This window comes from Salvia splendens, chromosome 15 (assembly GCF_004379255.2).
Source record: "Salvia splendens isolate huo1 chromosome 15, SspV2, whole genome shotgun sequence".
NCBI classification, from domain to species: Eukaryota; Viridiplantae; Streptophyta; class Magnoliopsida; order Lamiales; family Lamiaceae; genus Salvia; species Salvia splendens.
The window spans coordinates 12,222,818-12,241,327 of NC_056046.1; the positions used below are offsets into that span (position 1 = coordinate 12,222,818).

An 18,510-nucleotide genomic window follows, 5' to 3' on the forward strand; every position below is an offset into this window, starting at 1 on the left:
TGTTATTTTAAAAGTAAGACAGATTTCTTGTGGATGTTATTAGTATGTTGTTTTCAAATTGAGACTGTAATAGTACTCTTCTTTATATCCTTCAGATTTTTCTCATAATGAATCTCGAATGCAATTCTATTTTTCAACTATGAAATAAGGTTGAGATATGCGAGCGTATAAAAGTCATATTTCAAATCAGAATATTGCTCCAGTTTTTTTTTTTTAATCAAAATGTCCAAAGCTCAAGTACGTACGATTTCAGTTATCCATAGGATGACATGCTTTTGAAACCAATCTCAAATATTAAGATAGAAAATAGGTTAAATAGCCCACTTTCATTTTCCATACATTAAAAAACATGTACTCCATATTCTTTGGGAAATTTAATATTATGCAAAACTTTCAATAAGAGAGACTTATTACACTCAAGAATAAACAAAAAATTAAAATCGAAAGATATACTAGAATCTATGATAGATTGACTTGTTCACCAAATACGTCACCTAGACTAAGACAGCAAAAATAGACGCAAATCATTAAAATATATGATTGAAAATTGAATTGACCCATATAAAAAATTAGAAACAAAACATACTTTTGGGCAAACATCAATAAACAAAGTTCTACTTTTACGAAAAAATATGACTAAAATGATAACCCCATACCGCCAGGTATAGATTTATTGAAGAAGAAAAAAGAGGAATTAAATTTGGTAGCCAAGAAGAGCTGAGAATGCCATGTTCTGTTTTCACATGTATAGTTTGATTCCAACTTCATGAGACATTGGTGCGTGCCTTTTATTTAATTCACCCTGTTTGGTCCGGACAACTTAACCGAATAAATTCATCTATTTCTTTCTTACAATTCACTACTATGTTATGTTTCTTGTCTTTACGTGAAAATGATACTAATACAATAATTTTATTTAATTGGTTGTTTGTCAATATAAGAGCATTCACAATAGGGCGCCCTATAGTCTGCCCTATAGGGCGTCCTATGCTCCGCCACATCAGCATTTCATCCTCCTACCCTTCCACCTACAGTGGGATACCCTATAGTCCGCCCTAAGCATTTTATTTATTTGAATATTTAAAACACTACAAAAATTGGAAAAAAAAACTTCATTTCATTAAAAGTCAAACATTACACTACGAAATAAAAAAACTATAAATTCTCAACGGCGGTTACGGTCCCAAACTTCTTCAATCATGTCGTTCTTGAGCTGAGCATGGTCTTGTTGGTTGCGCATTGAGGCCTGTCTAGATAGAACCTCTTTGAAGCCCATCGGTAATCCTCGAACGTGGGGCGGGGCCGCCGTGCTGGAGCTAGATCCACCTTCATCATCGCCCCAATCGGTGACTCTTCCACCTTCGTGTTCGACTATCATGTTATGCAAGATGATGCACGCATACATGGCATCGACGATGACGTCCTTGTACCAGAACCGCGCCGAACCCTTCACTATTGCCCACCGCGCTTGGAGCACACCAAATGCCCGCTCAACATCATTCCGCGCAGCCTCCTGCTTTTGCGCGAATAAAACTCTCTTCTCACTCATTGAGCAGCTGATCGTCTTCAAAAAAACAGGCCACCTCATGTATATGTCATCGGCCAAGTAGTACCCCATATGATATTGGCGTCCGTTGGCAGTGAAGTCGATGGCCGGGCCGTTGCCATTGCATTGCTCGGTGAAGAGGTTAGATGAGTTGAGGACATTGATGTCGTTGTTCGACCCCGCTACACCGAAGTAAGCATGCCAGATCTAGAGCCGATGATCAGCGAGGGCTTCGAGGATCATCGTCGGGTGGCTGCCCTTGTATCCACTGGTAAATTGGCCTCTCCACGCCGTCGGACAATTCTTCCACTCCCAGTTCATACAATCAATGATCCCTAGCATTCCAGAAAAGTTGTGCGCCGTCTCGTGCATCTTCATCAGGGCCTGACAATCCTCAGCAGTCAGCTTTCGCAAATAGGTGTTGCTATAAGCCTCCACAACTCCCCTACAAAAATTCTTCAGGCACTCGAGGCCAGTTGTCTCCCCGGTGAAGGTACTCGTCGAACATGTCCGCCGTGGTGCCGTAGGCCAACTGCCGGAGAGCAACCGTGCACTTCTGCAACGGCGTAAGTCCGGGTCTGCCGATGCCATCTTCCCGATACTGGAAGTATTCATCACGTGCCTCCAACGTTTGGACAATGCTGAGAAAAAGATCTCGCCGCTTTCTAAAACGACGGTGAAAAATCGTCGGGCCCCACCGTGGTTGCTCGTCAAAATAGTCTGCGAACAGACGTTGGTGAACTACGTTGTGCTCGCGGCGGACAAACGTCTGACGTCGAATCGGACATGGGATCCGCACCGCCTGGGCCTGCTCCGCCGCTTCGCGCTCCATTTCGGACACGCATTCCGCCGCAGCCTCATGAACGCAATCGAATAAGGCTCGAGTAATGCCCTCCGAGGTACTCCAGTCGTCGCTGTGTCTCATTTTTTTCAGTGAGAAAGATTGGAAGTGAAATATTGGTGTGTGGGGAAAGTGAGAGATGGGAGAGAATTATTGGTGTGGGAAATGGAAGAGAAATGGGGGTTTAAATAGATAAAAATTTCAAAAAAACGGAAAATGCGTTGCATCGTCCGCGGTATCGCCCGCGTGACCCGCAGTGGGGCGGACGATACTGCGGACGATGCGTGTTCCGACGCCATCGTCAACGGACGATGTATAGGGAACGGATGATGCATGTGGGCATCGTCCGTATGGCTACAGTGGCGGACGATAGCCCACCCGATACATCAGGCGGACTATCGTCCGTCCCACTGTGGATGCTCTAAAGCTATGTGGTGTGGAGATGATTTTTGGGAAAAATGTACTACTATTATTATGCATGATTTTTTAATACTATTATATAGATGAGGTGGAGGACCATTACTTATTCCAATTGAACATGAGATTGTGTGTATTATTATAGGACGGTTGCTGTCGAAATAGGTATATATCTCGTGGATGGCTACTTGTAATTGAACGTATATATGTATAAGTACAAAAGTCGGTTTGGTGTGGATACATGGGATATTTGTGTACAAAGGTGAAGAATTTTTAATTCATTATACTATAAAACTCGAATTTTAAGATGAATTTAAAATTTGAATTTTATATAATGAACTAAAACAAAACCGAAGTAAAAATGATCTAAGGTGCTCTATCATAATGACTTACTATTTTTTTAATTTATCTTTTTGCATTTAAAACTGATTTTGTATTGACACATGTTTATATTTGTTCTGTATATAATGAGTGTTCATGGAAGCCGGCTGGGATATCAGTTTTCTAATACAGTCAATTTAACAGTGTAATTACTTGAGTTCACATGATAAAATGAGTTTTTTTGTTTCAAAGTTAAAAATGTGTTTATACTTTATAACTGGTCCCAATATATAGGAAGGATTAATATAAATATTTTAATATTATGAGAATGTGAATATGTGATAACACTTAAATTAAAGGCTTAAAGCATAAAGTAACTATATTTGCACAAAACATAAATTACACTGAAAAAAATTCAAATTCTGTCATCTCCACGATACGAACTTGGGTTTGCATTCATCCAGAAAGAGAGATGCATTGTCATACATAGATTCTTCATCTTTGAAAATTTGAACTAGTTTTTTTTTTGGGTAATAAATCGCGTGTAACACCCGAAGCAACTTAATGAATATAAGAAATACCTAATCTATCATGAAGAAACTAACTATGAATGCCTTGTGGAGATATGTCACTTAAAATTATAAATTTTCCAATTTTCAAAAATACTTTTTTTCCTAATGAGGTGGGAGTGAGAAAGACTTATTTTCTCCACTAACAATATACTCCTTCTGTCCTACGCAATATGTCCAATTTTCATTTTTAATTTGTCTCATTTAAGATGTTCAATTTCCATATTTTGAATCAAATTCATCTCTCCTCTCTCCTCATTAAAATACCCAACAGCCTTTCCTCTCTTTACTACGCCCCCCCGTCTCCCATTAATTGACATCAATTTCCTTTTTCATCCGTTCTCAACTAATTGACACCATTACTTTTTGCTACTTTTGGTAATATACTCACATTCCACTAACTCATTTCACTCATATTTTATTACTCCCCCGTCCATGAAAATTTGTCACTTATTTCCATTTTCGTTCGTCCCTAAAAATTTGTCACTTTTCACTTTTACCATTTTTGGTAATGAACCTCATATTTCACTAACTCATTCTCACTCACATTTTTTATAAAACTAATTTATAAAAGTAGGATCCACATGCTACTAACTTTTTCAACTAGTTTTTTATTACATTTCTATAAATCCGTGCCGGGTCAAATGGTGACAAATTATAAGGGACGAAGGAAGTATAAAATTGATATATATAAAAGTAGGACTCGCATTCTACTAACTTTTTCCACTACATTTCTTGACACTCATGTCAAGTCAACCGATGCCAATTAATGGGGGATGTAGGGCATATATTACACTAAATATTTTTTTCTAAAACTTCGTGCCACTCAAGATCGTGGACATTTTGAGTGGGTCGGAGGTAGTACTATGTTGCAATCACTTTTTCTTTTTATCGCGCTTCTACATACTAAAAGTGTATTAAAACTAGTGTCGTTTTAAAAGTTCACATTTTTATAGGATGTAACAATACTATCTAATGGCCGAAAATAGGTCCTAACTTTTACCATATAAAAGGTTTTACTTGAACATTACTATATGTATGAGTTTATACATGGGTGGATTAACATAAAATCATTAAATGCATTCAAAGAATGGAATTATATAGCTAAAAATTAACTCACCTAATAATAATCATTGGCTTAAAACAGCAAGAATGAGAATCTCTTCTTATTTGAGTTGGAATTTACACACATTGACGATATTAGATATGAGTCGAACATTTCCGCTGTTACTAGAATCTGTTTTTAGGTTATTCCATAAATATAAACCTACCTACTGAGTGCACCGCCATTGATGAACTCATCCTTCTCAACATAAAAACGACAAACGCTAATGAAGTTTTCGACACGTCACTGAATGCTCCTTTATATAATTGCACTTGATTATTTAATGTACTTAAGAAACAATTAATTATAAATAGACAATTGCAACTGAGATGTCTCCGTCGTCATCAAATCTGACCATGCTGACGATTGTATTTTTCGAAATAATTTATCATCGAGTAAATGTTAATCACTTTTATCGAGTGATTAATTAACTGGTTAATGCTCCTATTGTAGCGATGACTTAATTATATTAACTAGTCGTCGTTAAAGTGTGATTAATAAATTAATTTGAGGCAGTTTTGAAATTCGAACTTACTTGCCTTGAGCCATCAAGTTCCAGCCGATGTCGTTTTGTCTTATTACAACTAATTAATTTTATTAACACATGCTGTATCTGATAATTACTCGTGGATGATGTGGAAGTGATTTTAAATAAATTAAATCACGGAAATTGTGATTGGAGAGCATTATAAAGAAAGTTGGCCTACGAAATTTATTTGAAATGTATCTTAATTTGTTAGCGACGAGTCGACGACAACCTCTATACTTATTTTAGGGGGACCTAGCTCTATCAATTTACTTATTTTGAAATTTTATTAATTTAAGTTTATTCATTTTATTATTTTTATAGCAATTTTTTAATCTGCTTGTTCATTACTAAACTATTGCTTTCACTGGATTTTGTAATTTAAGAGGATTCCGAACAAGGATAGTTGGAAAATTGATACGGCACAATCATCGATAAACAGAACAGTGTTATTGAATTAAATCACTGAACTCCTCTAAAAATAGGGTTGTGACTAAATATGTTTATAATATAACATAATAATATTTCAAAAAAATTATTATTGTACTAATTAATTTGTTGAATATAAGTAGTAGTATTAAATTTGAAACTAGCCCACGTTGGAAAAAAGCGCAAAGATTAGACTTATTTTATTGACAAGGTTCTGTAGTCGCATTTATTTATTAATTAATTACTATATCATCTAAAACTTTATGAGAACATTATGTATGGTCCAAGTTGGTCGGTTTCTAACTTTTGAAACTACATACTTAGTCTTTGAAAAATAAAGTGGATCAACCTGTGTGTTGAATTTTCTTTATAAGTTCATGGGAAAGTATAATAAAAACTAAATGCATATCGAATCTTGAGGGATATCGATCACCGACTATAAAACCATTTTCAAAAGTATTTTTTGTATTAAATTAATTAAGGTTACTTCATTTGGTCGACTATTATGCCAAATTTATATTGTCGTTTAGATATATCTCGAATTTTGCAAGTGTAACACATGGAGAAATGAGAATACACCATCATTTAAAATAACAAAGAATTACCCATTTCTTATCATTTAAAAGAAATATATGCTATATAATTAATTACTTATATATGCTCAATTGAGAAGACAAAACTGATTGATTTTTTAAAGAACACCTGGTCAAATAAACAGCATGTAGGGTTAAACATACAAACGACATCTTTGTAAGTACAAGTAATGGATTTTTTATAAAAAAGAAAGGCTCAAACCATTCAAAAGACGATAAGTAAATAATGACGAAGTCTACAACAAGTAAAACAAGTCCAAAAGGAACACCCTTCAAACTAAAAGAGCATCAACAAATGAAGCAAAAGTGTATGTGAGATCGATCGAGTAAATGACCAAGCAGAACTTAGTTACTAAAACCCTAATATTAAAACTAAAATCTGATAAACTCTTACAGGAATATATGATAGATATAAAAGACAATAAAAATGTGTTCTATACAAAGATATGCGTACCTAATCATTGGGATAGTAACATGAACAATTAAAAGGTATGGGAAAGAAAAATGGTAAGAGTAGAGACATGTATTGTGATTGATCAGATAAGTCGATTCATAAAGACATATGAAGCATAACTTTTGTATATTAGTTTTAGGAAGGAAAAAGTGTTTGAGATAACTTAAAAATGTAATGGGCAGAGCTGCAACTTGCAGGCCGATGCAATTTGGTTCTAGCCTTTGTAGGTCATGGACCACTCTCTCTCAATACCTCCAAATCTCATCATATCATTGCCTCTCTCTCTCTCTCTCTCTCTCTCTCACACACACACACACACACACACACACACACTAGCAAATAGCAATAGTACTTGTATATATAGATTAATTAATTAATTAATGTATGCATTTGATGATAATTTTTTTTTTAATTTCTCTCTTTCATTCATTCTTTTTTGTGTGTGTACACGTGGTTGGGTGGGAATGGATTCTTGGAAAATGTTCTTTTCATTGGATAAACTGAAATCTGTATTGACAACTTTCCACTTCCTATTTAATTATCATATTAACTTTCTTGATTGAGCAATTCTTGATCTTGAAACTAATCAGCGGATGTCAAAATCCATGCAATAAATTTATTAAATTTGTTTGGGGACGATTATATGTGACAAGGAAGTTACTATATAAATCCTTGAGATTTCAGTTTCAGCTACTGTTTGATTGATCATGATGGATTTCATGTATTGAGATTGAGGTATGGAGATCATTTTCATGAACCTATTCAAGTCCACGCCCCTCTAAATATATACTCACTCCAATTCATGATATACTAATGTAAAGAATTTATACGTAAACTAAACCTAATTAACTATTTTTCTCTTATTGAAACCGTGATTATTTGGTGAAAAACACAAAAATATGGAGTACAATAAACGTATAGCTAAAGTAAATGTGGGCAACTTTTAAAATATAAATTATATTATGAGTATGAGAATTCTTAGTTGTATAGAGAAGTTTCCTTATCTAATAGTTTTTCTTGTTATCCAAAAAATCAGAGGCACACTCTAGTGTATGCGAATTCATGATGTTCCATTAATTAAACTTGGATAATTTAATTTATAAATTAATATACCTGAATTGAAATTGAGGTCGATATATAGAGCCATATATATAGGAGTATAATGTAGCCATCAAGTTGTCATTTTCCTCTTTGTGATTGGGCTGGGCCCAAAACCAATTTACAATCCATGATCACAAGCAGCCCATTGTTTGGGATGTTTAGATGTGTCAATGTTAGTGGACTAGGTATAGAAAAAAGTTACTAATAATAAAAATTGCGCATGAAATAAATGAGCTTAGAACAAAAGAAAAGAATATAAGTAGGATTCAAATGGTGATAATACTAATCCCTTTTTATACGAGTAATGTAATGAAATCATTATTTGAGGAATACTAATACTATTACTAATTTAAGGGGCAAAAGAGTAAAAGTCTAATATTGGAAGGAGGAGGGTTTTATGAGAAAGGGAAGTGAACCAACCAAATTTGAGCTAGGGTTTAGAGAAGCACGATTTAGAGTGAACGAAAAACGGCGATCGGCAGATCAATGGATTCATTCTCCTCGCCCTCAAGCGGATCATCTCCAAAATTCTCAACGGATGACATCATGAGTCAGCTCAGGACTCAGCTTGAGCAGGCTTATGCCGAAGAATTTCTCGAGGTATCACTCCCTAATTTCAATTACCCACATTGTCTCCCTTCTTCTGTTAGTCTCTCAATATTCCCAAATCGAACCTAATTTTCAATTCGATAGTCGTCCATGAACTTTGAGAGATGCTCCATTTATATGTTGGTTTTTCCACCCCGTAGATGGGAATAATACAATTGAATTCAGCGTGTTCTACGATAGAAGAGGGGCAGTATGTTCATGTTCGATTTTTTGTTTAAAGCATGTGGTTTATTAATGTGCCTCTCATACTATTTGTTAATAATCTTTTGGCATCAACTTGGTTAAACCTTTAATTAGACACTTTTTAGGTCGCTAAACATAGGTTTTTGGACTGGAGTTTGGCTAGACATATCTGATTGGCTTTAATCAGTGATTGGTTTATTGCTTGAAGTATATGTTCATATATGCATTGACAGAAAAAATGCAATTTCCTGGCATATCTAGTTTGTTTCATATTGTTTAGCCCAAGTTGTCTTTGGATGAGTTGAAGATTTCTTGTAGTGTAGAAAAGAGGAGGTCCTGCATTAGATTTATCCATTTAGCACCACCTTTAAAATGATCCTGTATCATGTTAAGGGCGACCATTAAACTGGATAGGGTTGGGTTACATTGAAATCTTTTAAGATGGACTCAGCAGACTAGTTCAAGAATCTACTAGAAACTGCTGCTATGTTTCAGTTTCAACACGTATTGTTGATAACTTAGAGATTCATTAAAAGGTGATTCTCTCTCTGTTATCCTGCTCAAGCTTGCACATCCATTTTTTTGCTCAGAATCACAAAAGCCCTCTCGATTGTACAATTTTATCATCGAAGGAGATGAGAGTAATTTAACTTATGTGAAAGAAACTGCTTTTTGATGATATGATGTCATTCACTACATATATTGGGGCCTAGGTTAAAAAGATTAAACTTCAGTGTTTAAGTCTAAACTGATTATCCATGAAAAAAAGATTAAATTCATATTGTATTTTAAGCTTTCAATTATTCAAATGCGTGACTCTTTCTGTGCATTTCTTATGTGTTCCTTATAAAACTTCTTTGTGTAACTGCCGTGTAGACTGTTCGAGGGAAGTGCTTTGACAAGTGTATCACCAAACCAGGCAGTAGCTTGAGTGGGAGTGAGAGCAGTTGCATCTCCAGGTGCGTAGATCGTTACATTGAGGCCACTGGTATCATTGGCAAAGCCTTGTTTAACCAACGCTGAACATTTTTTCCTGAACGAAAGCCATTGCAGAGTTGAAGGATGATTGTTTTTAGACTTGTGCTCCTTTATGTCTTTGTATTTCTTCATCTCAAGGTCGTATCCAGAGTTTTTTTTGGAATATAGTAAAAATGCACCTCAGAATAAGCTGTACAATTGTTATGCTTCCTAGATTTGAAATGCTACTTATCCAAATAATCTTTATGCTGATTTTAAATTGTGTGCCAAAAGCTTGTGCTGCCTAATTTTCAACTGTAGCTTATCCAAATAATCTTTATGTTTATTATTGTGTTAAGCTATGTCGATTTATTCTAAACTGTGTGCTTAAAGCTTGTGCTATGGTTATGCTTCAGTCTTTGCATAAACTAAATTTTGGTGAAAGGAGTTTCAGTGGAAACATGCAAATCATACTCTCTTAATTGAGACTTTTATAAACGTCATATTTCGACGTATACAGAGTCTACTAGAATAAATGTTACGTAGACAGATTTCAGTCGTAAGCAATGGGCAAAACAATGATCAATTTGCCAGAAACTATCATCAAAGATAAACACTTGCAAGTTAACAGAAAAGATGTTCAAAATGGGTATTCTTCATAAAGGGTGCTGAGAATTACAAAACATTTAATTGTTTTGATGAACAAAGTATGAAAAGATAAACTGGCATTTGGGCTATGCCATGCTTCCCTTGGCATGTAACAAATTACAAGCTGTTTCATCAGAAATCTTGTGTAGTATCACTCAACAAAACAAAATTACAATGACAAATCATGAAAAACAAGGTGTGTATCTTTCCCTTGAATTCATTTACTTCCTCAAGGTTTGCATGATGTACTCAGCATAAAGGTCCCTACACGGTCAGCACATTCAGATTTTACAGGACGGGAATTATGAAGCTACTTCCTAATTAAAAAGATGGATATTTGAATGGCAACGATAATGAAAAAACTTACATGGAGTGCTGGATGGCTTCTAAGGCGGTACCTGAAGGCAAAAACTCATCGACTGCAACCTCCTTGTGCTCGTTCTTCTTATCTTGTTACTGATTAAGAAATTTCATTGTACACCTAAAATTATCTTTAGTGAAAAATGAAACTGGAAACTTATTAAAGGATACAGTCTTCAAAGAAGCGCCGGATTTCAGCAAGACGATGAGGTGGGAGCTGGCTGATGTCGGTATAGTGGCGATACTCAGGGTCATCAGCACATACTGCAATGATCTTATCATCTTTCTCTCCCTATCCAGACAAAGAAACTTAGTGTACAACAAATAGAAACAATGCATTTCATTTTATTGGTGGAATTGCAGTACCTGATCAATCATTGGCATCAGGCCTATGGCCCGGGCTCGTAGGAAACAACCAGGAGCCACAGGTTCCTGCAAAGGAGATTACATTATTACAGGAGGGTCAGAATAGTTGAACAGATGCACATAACAAGATTGGAAATCCTGAAACTATGCCTGGTGTATTGAACAGGAAGGGACATAAAGATTGGATTGAAGATATATATAGGATTGAGTATTTAAGGGATTACATGATCAAACTTATTTAGATTAGCATTATACTACTTCTATCTGTCTAAGCTATCACCAACAGCAAACACCCGCGTACTATTATGAATACTTGATAAAATTGTTTACCTGCATAATGACTAAGACATCCATGGGGTCATTGTCTTCACATAGAGTTCGAGGAATGAAACCATAATTGTGAGGATAGACAACCGACGAATACAGTATACGATCAACCTGCATGGTCATGATTTAAAACAATAAATCAAAAGTTGTTTGTGCATGAATGTATGTTCAACATGCAATGCATGTTTTCATATTTCATAACAAACCCATATGTACTAATACCACAAACACTATACCATAATCATACCTTGATGAGGCCAGTTTTCTTGTCAAGCTCATACTTCACTTTGCTTCCTTTTGGAATCTCAATCACCTGAAATGAAAGGTAACTCAATTTCCCAAGAAATGAAAGAATTTGCAAAACAGAAAGGCTTCTTTAGCCAATAATCAGACAAAAAGAGAAGGTTGCTTGAGCATCAAAAGCATCACAAATTTGTCACCTTCTATTAACGAATTCCATTAGGCTTATACTTATGTTAAGCAAGTAATCATGTACTGTATACGCTAATGCAAAAATCTTAAGATCATCAAATCTATAACATACAGAAATATGCAATGTGCCTTAAATTATCCAACAACTAGAAGAATATCTATAGTGCCGAGATGCAGCTGCACAGTTAATCTCAGATTTCAAATGAGAAGACATGAGTTAGTCATCAAACTATATCTCATGCTTCAATAGTAGTATGATAAAAGATAAAGATTACATACAACATTAATAATTTCTGGTGCTCCAGGTCCTGCAAATATATACAGAGAAGCGGTTAATCACAGCATCGCAAAGAACTATCAACAAAATAGGTCCAAAACATTGAATTACCAATCTCGAGATCATGCCAAGAGTGAGCAGCAACTGATCTTCTTGACAAAGATGAGAGGATCCTCTCATTCAGTTTGGGAGTTGGCTTCTTTTTAGCTGAGGACTCGCTCCCATTTTGGTTGCTCATATTTTCCTGAATCAAACCAATAAATCAGACACAAGCACCTTTGAAGTAACACTCGTTTCACATAGCAGAAATCTCCCGAACTATACGCTCCTATCATGACATCAGAAAACTTAAAACATTAACATCACTGATTCAAATACGTTTATAAACACTAATTTGATGTCAGAGCGGGAAATATCTTCTTCATTTTCCCGAAACAGATCCGATGCGTGTATCAAAATGGATTAAGAAAGAGATCGCAAATCACACAGTGATATGAACAAAATCGGAGTAACAAATGATCGATACAGTTAATGCACATGAAGATCGGGTGAGTAACAAATTGTGTGAACTATAGATTCGTGATACAAAGTTGAGAGAAAGAAAATGATTTGAAGAAGAAAAGTAAAGCGTACCGGAAAAGTAGGAGAGTGGTGAGAGCAGAAATTGGGAGGAAATCGCGAAAATGGGAGGAAAATGGGGTGATGGGTTTGTGAGAGGGGTTTGTTTTGGGTTTATATAGAAAATGAAATGAAAGGATTGTCAACTCCACGTAGAGTCCAATCAGCATAAAGGTATAGTGGGTTCTCACGATACCATACATTATAATTTTATTTCGATTATATAATGTGTATCCATTTTTATGATTTAGGAATATGCCTGCTTGTTTCCGCGTTTTTGTGAGTTGGATAAACGAAATATTCGATTATAATGTGTCTCTCTGTTACACGGTGCGGGATATCAAATGTTCAAAGATATTCATGGATTATTCTAATCTTGATTTACTACAAAAATATTATTGTAGTGTATTTATGTATAAAGAAGCATGGTATTCCTTTTGTGTTGTCAAATACTATTTGATAATAACTAATGGATGACCGATCGATCAAGTCATGCATGTTTTTTTGTAATTATCTTGTATTTTGATAGCATTAGTATCTTTTTTCATTGACGTGGTTCTATTACATTTCTACTGTTTTTTCTTTTCTTTTTGTTTGAAGGGGATCTCTATTTATACTCTATCTATACTTATAAAACTAAAGATTTGGGGAAAGGCAAGAGTTTCGATGCGAAATTGGATAAAATATGAGACAGATAAAAACAAAACAATTATCTCTACTTTGGACTCTATCCGTATGATCCATTTTAATGATTTATGAATGCTTGCTTGTTTCCGCGTTTTTGTGAGTTGGAGAGGATCCATTCCCCTCTACATGGTGACATAGGATATGAAAAGGTCAAAGATTTTCATGGATTATTCAAATCTTGATTTAGTCCAAAAATATTATTGATGTATAATTTGGCGCAGAGTAACGTAAAGTCCCAATTGGTAATCCGTTTTGGTGTTGTCAACATTGGATAAATGAATAGTGGATGGCCATCAGGTCATGCGTTTTTTCATTAGTAAATCGAAATGCCCCTCCACCATGCTAATGATCTTTTATTCATCTCAAATTTCAATTATTGCTTCAAATGACAAAATGGATTTTTATGCCCAACAACATGGATCAACTATACCAATTGCTCCAAACTTTGTATGCAAAACAGCAAGAAAAAATTTGTGATCCCCATCTTGTTCTACAACACTAATTAGCAAATGCCAAAATTACGAGATCTCCAGCACTATTTTACATAAATACAAGACCAACATCCTTAATTAGGGTCAAGTAACACTCTGTTTCTGAACAATTTTGAATGACAATCTCAGTTCTTCAACGGACCTTAATATTTTTACTACTAATTTTTAGGACCATAAATTTTTTTTACTTGTTCTTTAGGGGGAGTTTCTGAGGTGTAATTGCTAACAAAAACTTACAAAACACACAAAAATCAAAGATATCATGGTAAAATAAAAAATAAAAAGCTTACAAAAATTCACAATATCAGAGACCAAAGAGTGAGATAACACTAGTTATGGACCTTCATTCTTCAGGTACGAGTGAAATCACACTAGTCATTCATCAATAGAACTGAGCAAATTATATATACATATAAGAATTGGAAATTATAAGTTCTAAGAAGTCATTGTAGAGACAAAGTTTGGGCTAAAACTTTGTAACAAACGTGCAAATAAAGTTTCAAGCAATCTAAACCAAGATGAGCAAACGCAGGCGCTATAAATCTGCAGAATATTAAATATCTCCAAGTGCAAAGTTTCTTAAAGTGCAATGAAGCTGCAAAGTCAAAGACCCTTGCCCTTTGTTTATAGTCCCATACAAGGAAGGGGAACACAGTCATTCAGCAATGCATCACATATAGAATGGAGTTTCCTTAACCTTTTCAACCAGTGCAAACGAAGGGAGTTTCACCATCTCAACAAAGATGCCTGCTCACATGTAGGTTTCCAGTAAGTAATACCCTTATAAATAGAACTCTGGAGAAAGCAAATCATGTGAAGGCCATTAGGAAGAACAAAGTAACAAAAGCATAGAATGAAAATAGATAACGAAAGTGGTTCCCAAATTAATAGAACATGAATATTTTCCAGGAACTATAATGTTTCAACAAGTCCACCTGATTGCTAAATTACGGGGCCTGTTCTCGCTCTATCTGGATTGTTACATGACTTATGTTGTATTCTCGCTTGATGTAGTCAATGACTTTGTCAAGAACCATGTCAGCATCGGCCTCAGGTTTAACTTTGACATGGCAAGCTAATAACACTTTCCCCACAGTAATCGCCCAGATATGCAATTCATGGATTGCAACAACCTCATCCATCTCACAAAGACCTTTCTCAAGGCTTGTGGCATCGATCTCTCTGGGAGTGCTCTCCATGAGGACCTCAAGAATATTGCGCAGCATCCTAATTGTGGTTCCCAACACAATTGCAGAGAAAAGGAGAGTGCATATAAGATCGATAATTTTCCACTCAGGTTTATACCAGATAATAGCTCCACCAATCATAACTCCAACACTTTGTATGGAATCTCCAAGCACATGAAGGTAAGCACCCTGAATATTTATATTTCGCTCCTTCTTTTTGTGTCCACCATCCACCTTATTGCTGTCCTCACTTGATTTGATTAGCAAAGGCTCGCTAGTATCTACAGCGTGTACATGATGTTCATCATGCTTGTGATGCCCTTGTGTAGAACGATCATACCGGGTGACTGTCACTCCATGGCTGTGTGTGTGGTCATCCTCTGAGCCATGATCATGATCCTCGTGTCCATGATGGTCATGTCCTGAAGCGTGCACGTGATCATGTCCGTGGCCATGTCCATGGCCATGCCCGTGTCCATGTCCATGATCATGACCCAGCAAGACAGCCATGATAATATTTACAAGCAGTCCAAAAGCAGACACCAGAAACATCAAAAAGCCTTTAACTTCACCATTCTCTTGTACAAGTCGCACAATAGCTTCATAGACAAGGATCCCAGTAAGAAGCCATATCAATTGAATTGAGACCAGTGCCCCCAGTATCTCTATCCTAAAAAATCCATATGACTGGCGCGGGGTAGCTTCCCATCCTGCGGCCCACAATGAGAACAAAGAGATAGCAAAGGAAGCAACATCTGATAACAAATGAGCCGCGTCAGTCAATATTGCCAGACTATTGGCTTTGATACCCCCAACAACTTCCACACTCATAAAGATGACACATAAAGCAACTGCAGTCAAAAGTTTCCTCATAGAGGCGGAACGTTCTTGTGCATCCTTAGAGCTTGTCTTGGCATCAGAGAACCCACACGCTGCACCCTCACAACCCTTGCTTCCACCAGAGACCCTCTCCGTAGATGGTGCATCAGTACAAATCTCAATGAGATGCCCTTCCACTGAACTTTGTGCCTCCATCTAAACACAAGAAAGTTTCACCAGTCAACCATCTCCTAAATAATATAGTTACCGGGAGTTTCTCAAGAAGTTACCCCTCAAGCACATCATAAGGTGAAAAATCAAGATCACAAGCATAAAGTACTATACAATATCAAATTAGCTCCAATACGATTAAGACTTAGCATTATGAGATGGTAAGCCTTTGATATAACAACTTTACACCAGGCAGCATAAATTTGAAACACCCCGTAATGAATAATTTTAAATGAATGTATTCCAAAGGTGATATGGCAGGTAAACTATATTATGAAGATTCCTACACTGGCTAAGCACTGAGCCTGTAGTTAAAAACCAAGCTGAAACCCAAAAAATTGAAGTTTAAAGTCCCAAGCACCAATCAAATCCATTGCCTACAAAAGAACAACCCAAGCGCAGCATAAAATGGCACCAACAATTCAGCTAAAGCTAAATTTAACAAAAAAATGCACAGGCAATGGTCAAAATGTGTTTGATAAATATCAAGCAATATATATTGAAGAAGAAAAGAAGAGAATACGTACTTATGTGCTAAATCGAGCCAGATAGCAATTCGGATCTAATACACTACAACTGAGATTTCTGTTATATCAATATACTTAAACTTAACACGACAATAAGTCAAGACTTAATGCACAGTATACAATCTTGGCAGCATAAAATGCCGAACATGTGCTTCAACAAAAGATACAAGATCTTGAAAGTGAGGCCTTAGAGACTTGAAGCTGAGTGTTATGAAGAGAAGAACCAGTTCATAAATTAACTAATGGCGCTATGCAAACTCCTATTTTCTCACTTTCTGGTCTAGAAAATAGAATTAATAAAAGTTACTCTACAGCTAAAAGTAACTAATCCATGCTGTCAATAGTTTCCTAGCAAGATTATTATAAACTAAGAGTGCTATCACGTGGCTTCCTAAAAATTGCTAGAATGCTGAATTTATTTCATATTAGTATACACCAAAACTGATCAACAAATAATAAGGTGCAGATATTCATACATATACATCAGTTTTGGAAACTCAGAAATTGAAAGAATTAGACCTTATTTTGATATACAGATTTGAGAGATGAGGATTGAGCTTTTGTCGTTTAGAGAGACTCAACTGGAAGAGGGAGGAGTGGCTACAAGAATTCTAAATCCAGTGAGCAACCATCATGCAACTGATGTTCAGTCATCCAAACAGAGCAATGCAAAGAAATAAAATACGAAGTAAAACTTAGACAGGCATATTTCATGGTTCTAATTCATATCCAGACTATCACTATCCATCAAAGGAATCTTACACCCGCAAACAGAACATCTGGAAACGACAAAATTAGTGTATATAAATTCATGAGCTGAACATGCCACTTAAATCCAAATAGATACAAAAATGAGGACGCGATAAAAAAAATAAAGGTAGAAAACAAAAGAGACATTATTATCTCCAGGGGTCCAACCACTATCATTTTTATTGAAAAAAAAACTAGGAACAAATCGAACAGCCTCCATTGATTGCGGGAGGGAATTATCAGAAACTAGATCTTAGACACCAATTAACAAAAATCATATAGTGCGTAAGGAGATAGATGCGAAACAAGGAAGTAATTAGAGTATTGTTTTTGTGCTTTTTTCAAAAAAAAGTAATGTCAGTATAAAATCACTTAATAAAAGGAGGATCGAGAAAGTTACCTTTAGAGAAACGATTCGCGGCAAAACTCTCAAGTTTGCGAGGGTTAGGGCGTGAGTACTATGCCGAGCGGAGATGAATCAGCAGCGCGCAGAGAGAAAGAGAGAGAGAGAGTTGGTTTTATTGGAAACTTGGAATGGGCTTTTTCTGTGGCAGCTGCTCTACTTAATTTCCAACAGCTAAATTCTATATTTTTATTTATATTTTTTTGGCTACGAGAATGATTGGATCTATAACATAATCTTTTTGTTTCCGGAGTTTGGGGGTGCTTTAATTTATGCTTTTTCCGATTTTTTTTTCTTGAAACCGAAACTTATTAATATAACTTTTTTCTTACATTGGGTGGATTTTTTTTCTTATTTGGGGTGAGTATAATACTATTAGTTTCGATTAATTTATGAATTTTAAAGTACATATTCGACTCATATAGTTGGATTTATGGAGGAGGTGTACATATCGATATCAGGTGTGGTTGGATTTATTTCGTATTGTAGTTGACATGATGCTAATTTAAAATGGGTAGTAATGTGACAGACAGGCTGACATCCATGGACCATGGTCATCTGGTAATTTGGGATGACAATTAAATGCACTCGTCAGTTTTCAGATCCATTTTAAATACTTTCCCTTTTCCATAAAGATTTTTCAATAAAGAGTAAACTACCTTAAAAGTCCATAACTTTTTTATTTGTGACACTACTGATCCCTAATAAAAAAAAATATCGTCAGACGACCCAAACT

General features: G+C 35.7%; 3 protein-coding genes across 5 annotated transcripts; 1 reads left to right on the plus strand and 2 right to left on the minus strand.

Annotated features, from left to right (window-relative positions):
* Positions 1-8,307: 8,307 nt before the first annotated feature.
* LOC121767445 (mitochondrial import inner membrane translocase subunit Tim13-like) lies at positions 8,308-9,944 on the plus strand. The gene is made up of 2 exons (XM_042163709.1): positions 8,308-8,502; positions 9,571-9,944. Exons 1-2 carry the CDS (start codon positions 8,389-8,391, stop codon positions 9,715-9,717), a joined length of 261 nt encoding a protein of 86 aa, XP_042019643.1. The 5' UTR covers positions 8,308-8,388; the 3' UTR covers positions 9,718-9,944.
* Positions 9,945-10,288: 344 nt separating this feature from the next.
* Positions 10,289-12,809, minus strand: LOC121769170 (soluble inorganic pyrophosphatase 1-like). Its single transcript, XM_042165890.1, has 9 exons — positions 12,695-12,809; positions 12,173-12,305; positions 12,064-12,092; positions 11,600-11,665; positions 11,356-11,463; positions 11,026-11,091; positions 10,831-10,951; positions 10,667-10,748; positions 10,289-10,563 (listed from the first exon to the last, which is right to left on the minus strand). The coding sequence occupies exons 2-9, from the start codon at positions 12,297-12,299 to the stop codon at positions 10,521-10,523; spliced, it is 642 nt and encodes a 213-aa protein (XP_042021824.1). The 5' UTR covers positions 12,300-12,305; positions 12,695-12,809; the 3' UTR covers positions 10,289-10,520.
* A 1,367-nt stretch (positions 12,810-14,176) lies between these two features.
* LOC121766366 (metal tolerance protein 1-like) lies at positions 14,177-18,044 on the minus strand. 3 transcript variants are annotated; one of them, XM_042162645.1, is made up of 4 exons: positions 17,772-18,044; positions 17,141-17,221; positions 14,793-16,079; positions 14,177-14,604 (listed from the first exon to the last, which is right to left on the minus strand). In XM_042162645.1, the coding sequence occupies exon 3, from the start codon at positions 16,077-16,079 to the stop codon at positions 14,805-14,807; it is 1,275 nt and encodes a 424-aa protein (XP_042018579.1). In that variant the 5' UTR covers positions 17,141-17,221; positions 17,772-18,044; the 3' UTR covers positions 14,177-14,604; positions 14,793-14,804. The 3 variants fall into 3 exon arrangements, with proteins under 3 accessions (XP_042018579.1, XP_042018578.1, XP_042018577.1); XM_042162644.1 differs by lacking the exon at positions 17,141-17,221 and having other exon boundaries at positions 14,177-14,652; positions 17,772-18,043; XM_042162643.1 differs by lacking the exon at positions 17,141-17,221 and having other exon boundaries at positions 17,772-18,041.
* Between the last annotated feature and the right edge of the window lie 466 nt (positions 18,045-18,510).

Bases quoted from the DNA above. Each gene is read 5' to 3' on its own strand.
- LOC121767445 (XM_042163709.1), top strand. From the start codon at position 8,389: ATGGATTCATTCTCCTCGCCCTCAAGCGGATCATCTCCAAAATTCTCA. The intron at 8,503-9,570 runs GTATCACTCCCT...ACTGCCGTGTAG, and splicing joins ATGCCGAAGAATTTCTCGAG to ACTGTTCGAGGGAAGTGCTT.
- LOC121769170 (XM_042165890.1), bottom strand. From the start codon at position 12,299: ATGAGCAACCAAAATGGGAGCGAGTCCTCAGCTAAAAAGAAGCCAACT. The intron at 12,093-12,172 runs GTAATTCAATGT...ATATATTTGCAG, and splicing joins TTGGCATGATCTCGAGATTG to GACCTGGAGCACCAGAAATT. The intron at 10,564-10,666 runs GTAAGTTTTTTC...CTGACCGTGTAG, and splicing joins GAAGCCATCCAGCACTCCAT to GGACCTTTATGCTGAGTACA.
- LOC121766366 (XM_042162645.1), bottom strand. From the start codon at position 16,079: ATGGAGGCACAAAGTTCAGTGGAAGGGCATCTCATTGAGATTTGTACT.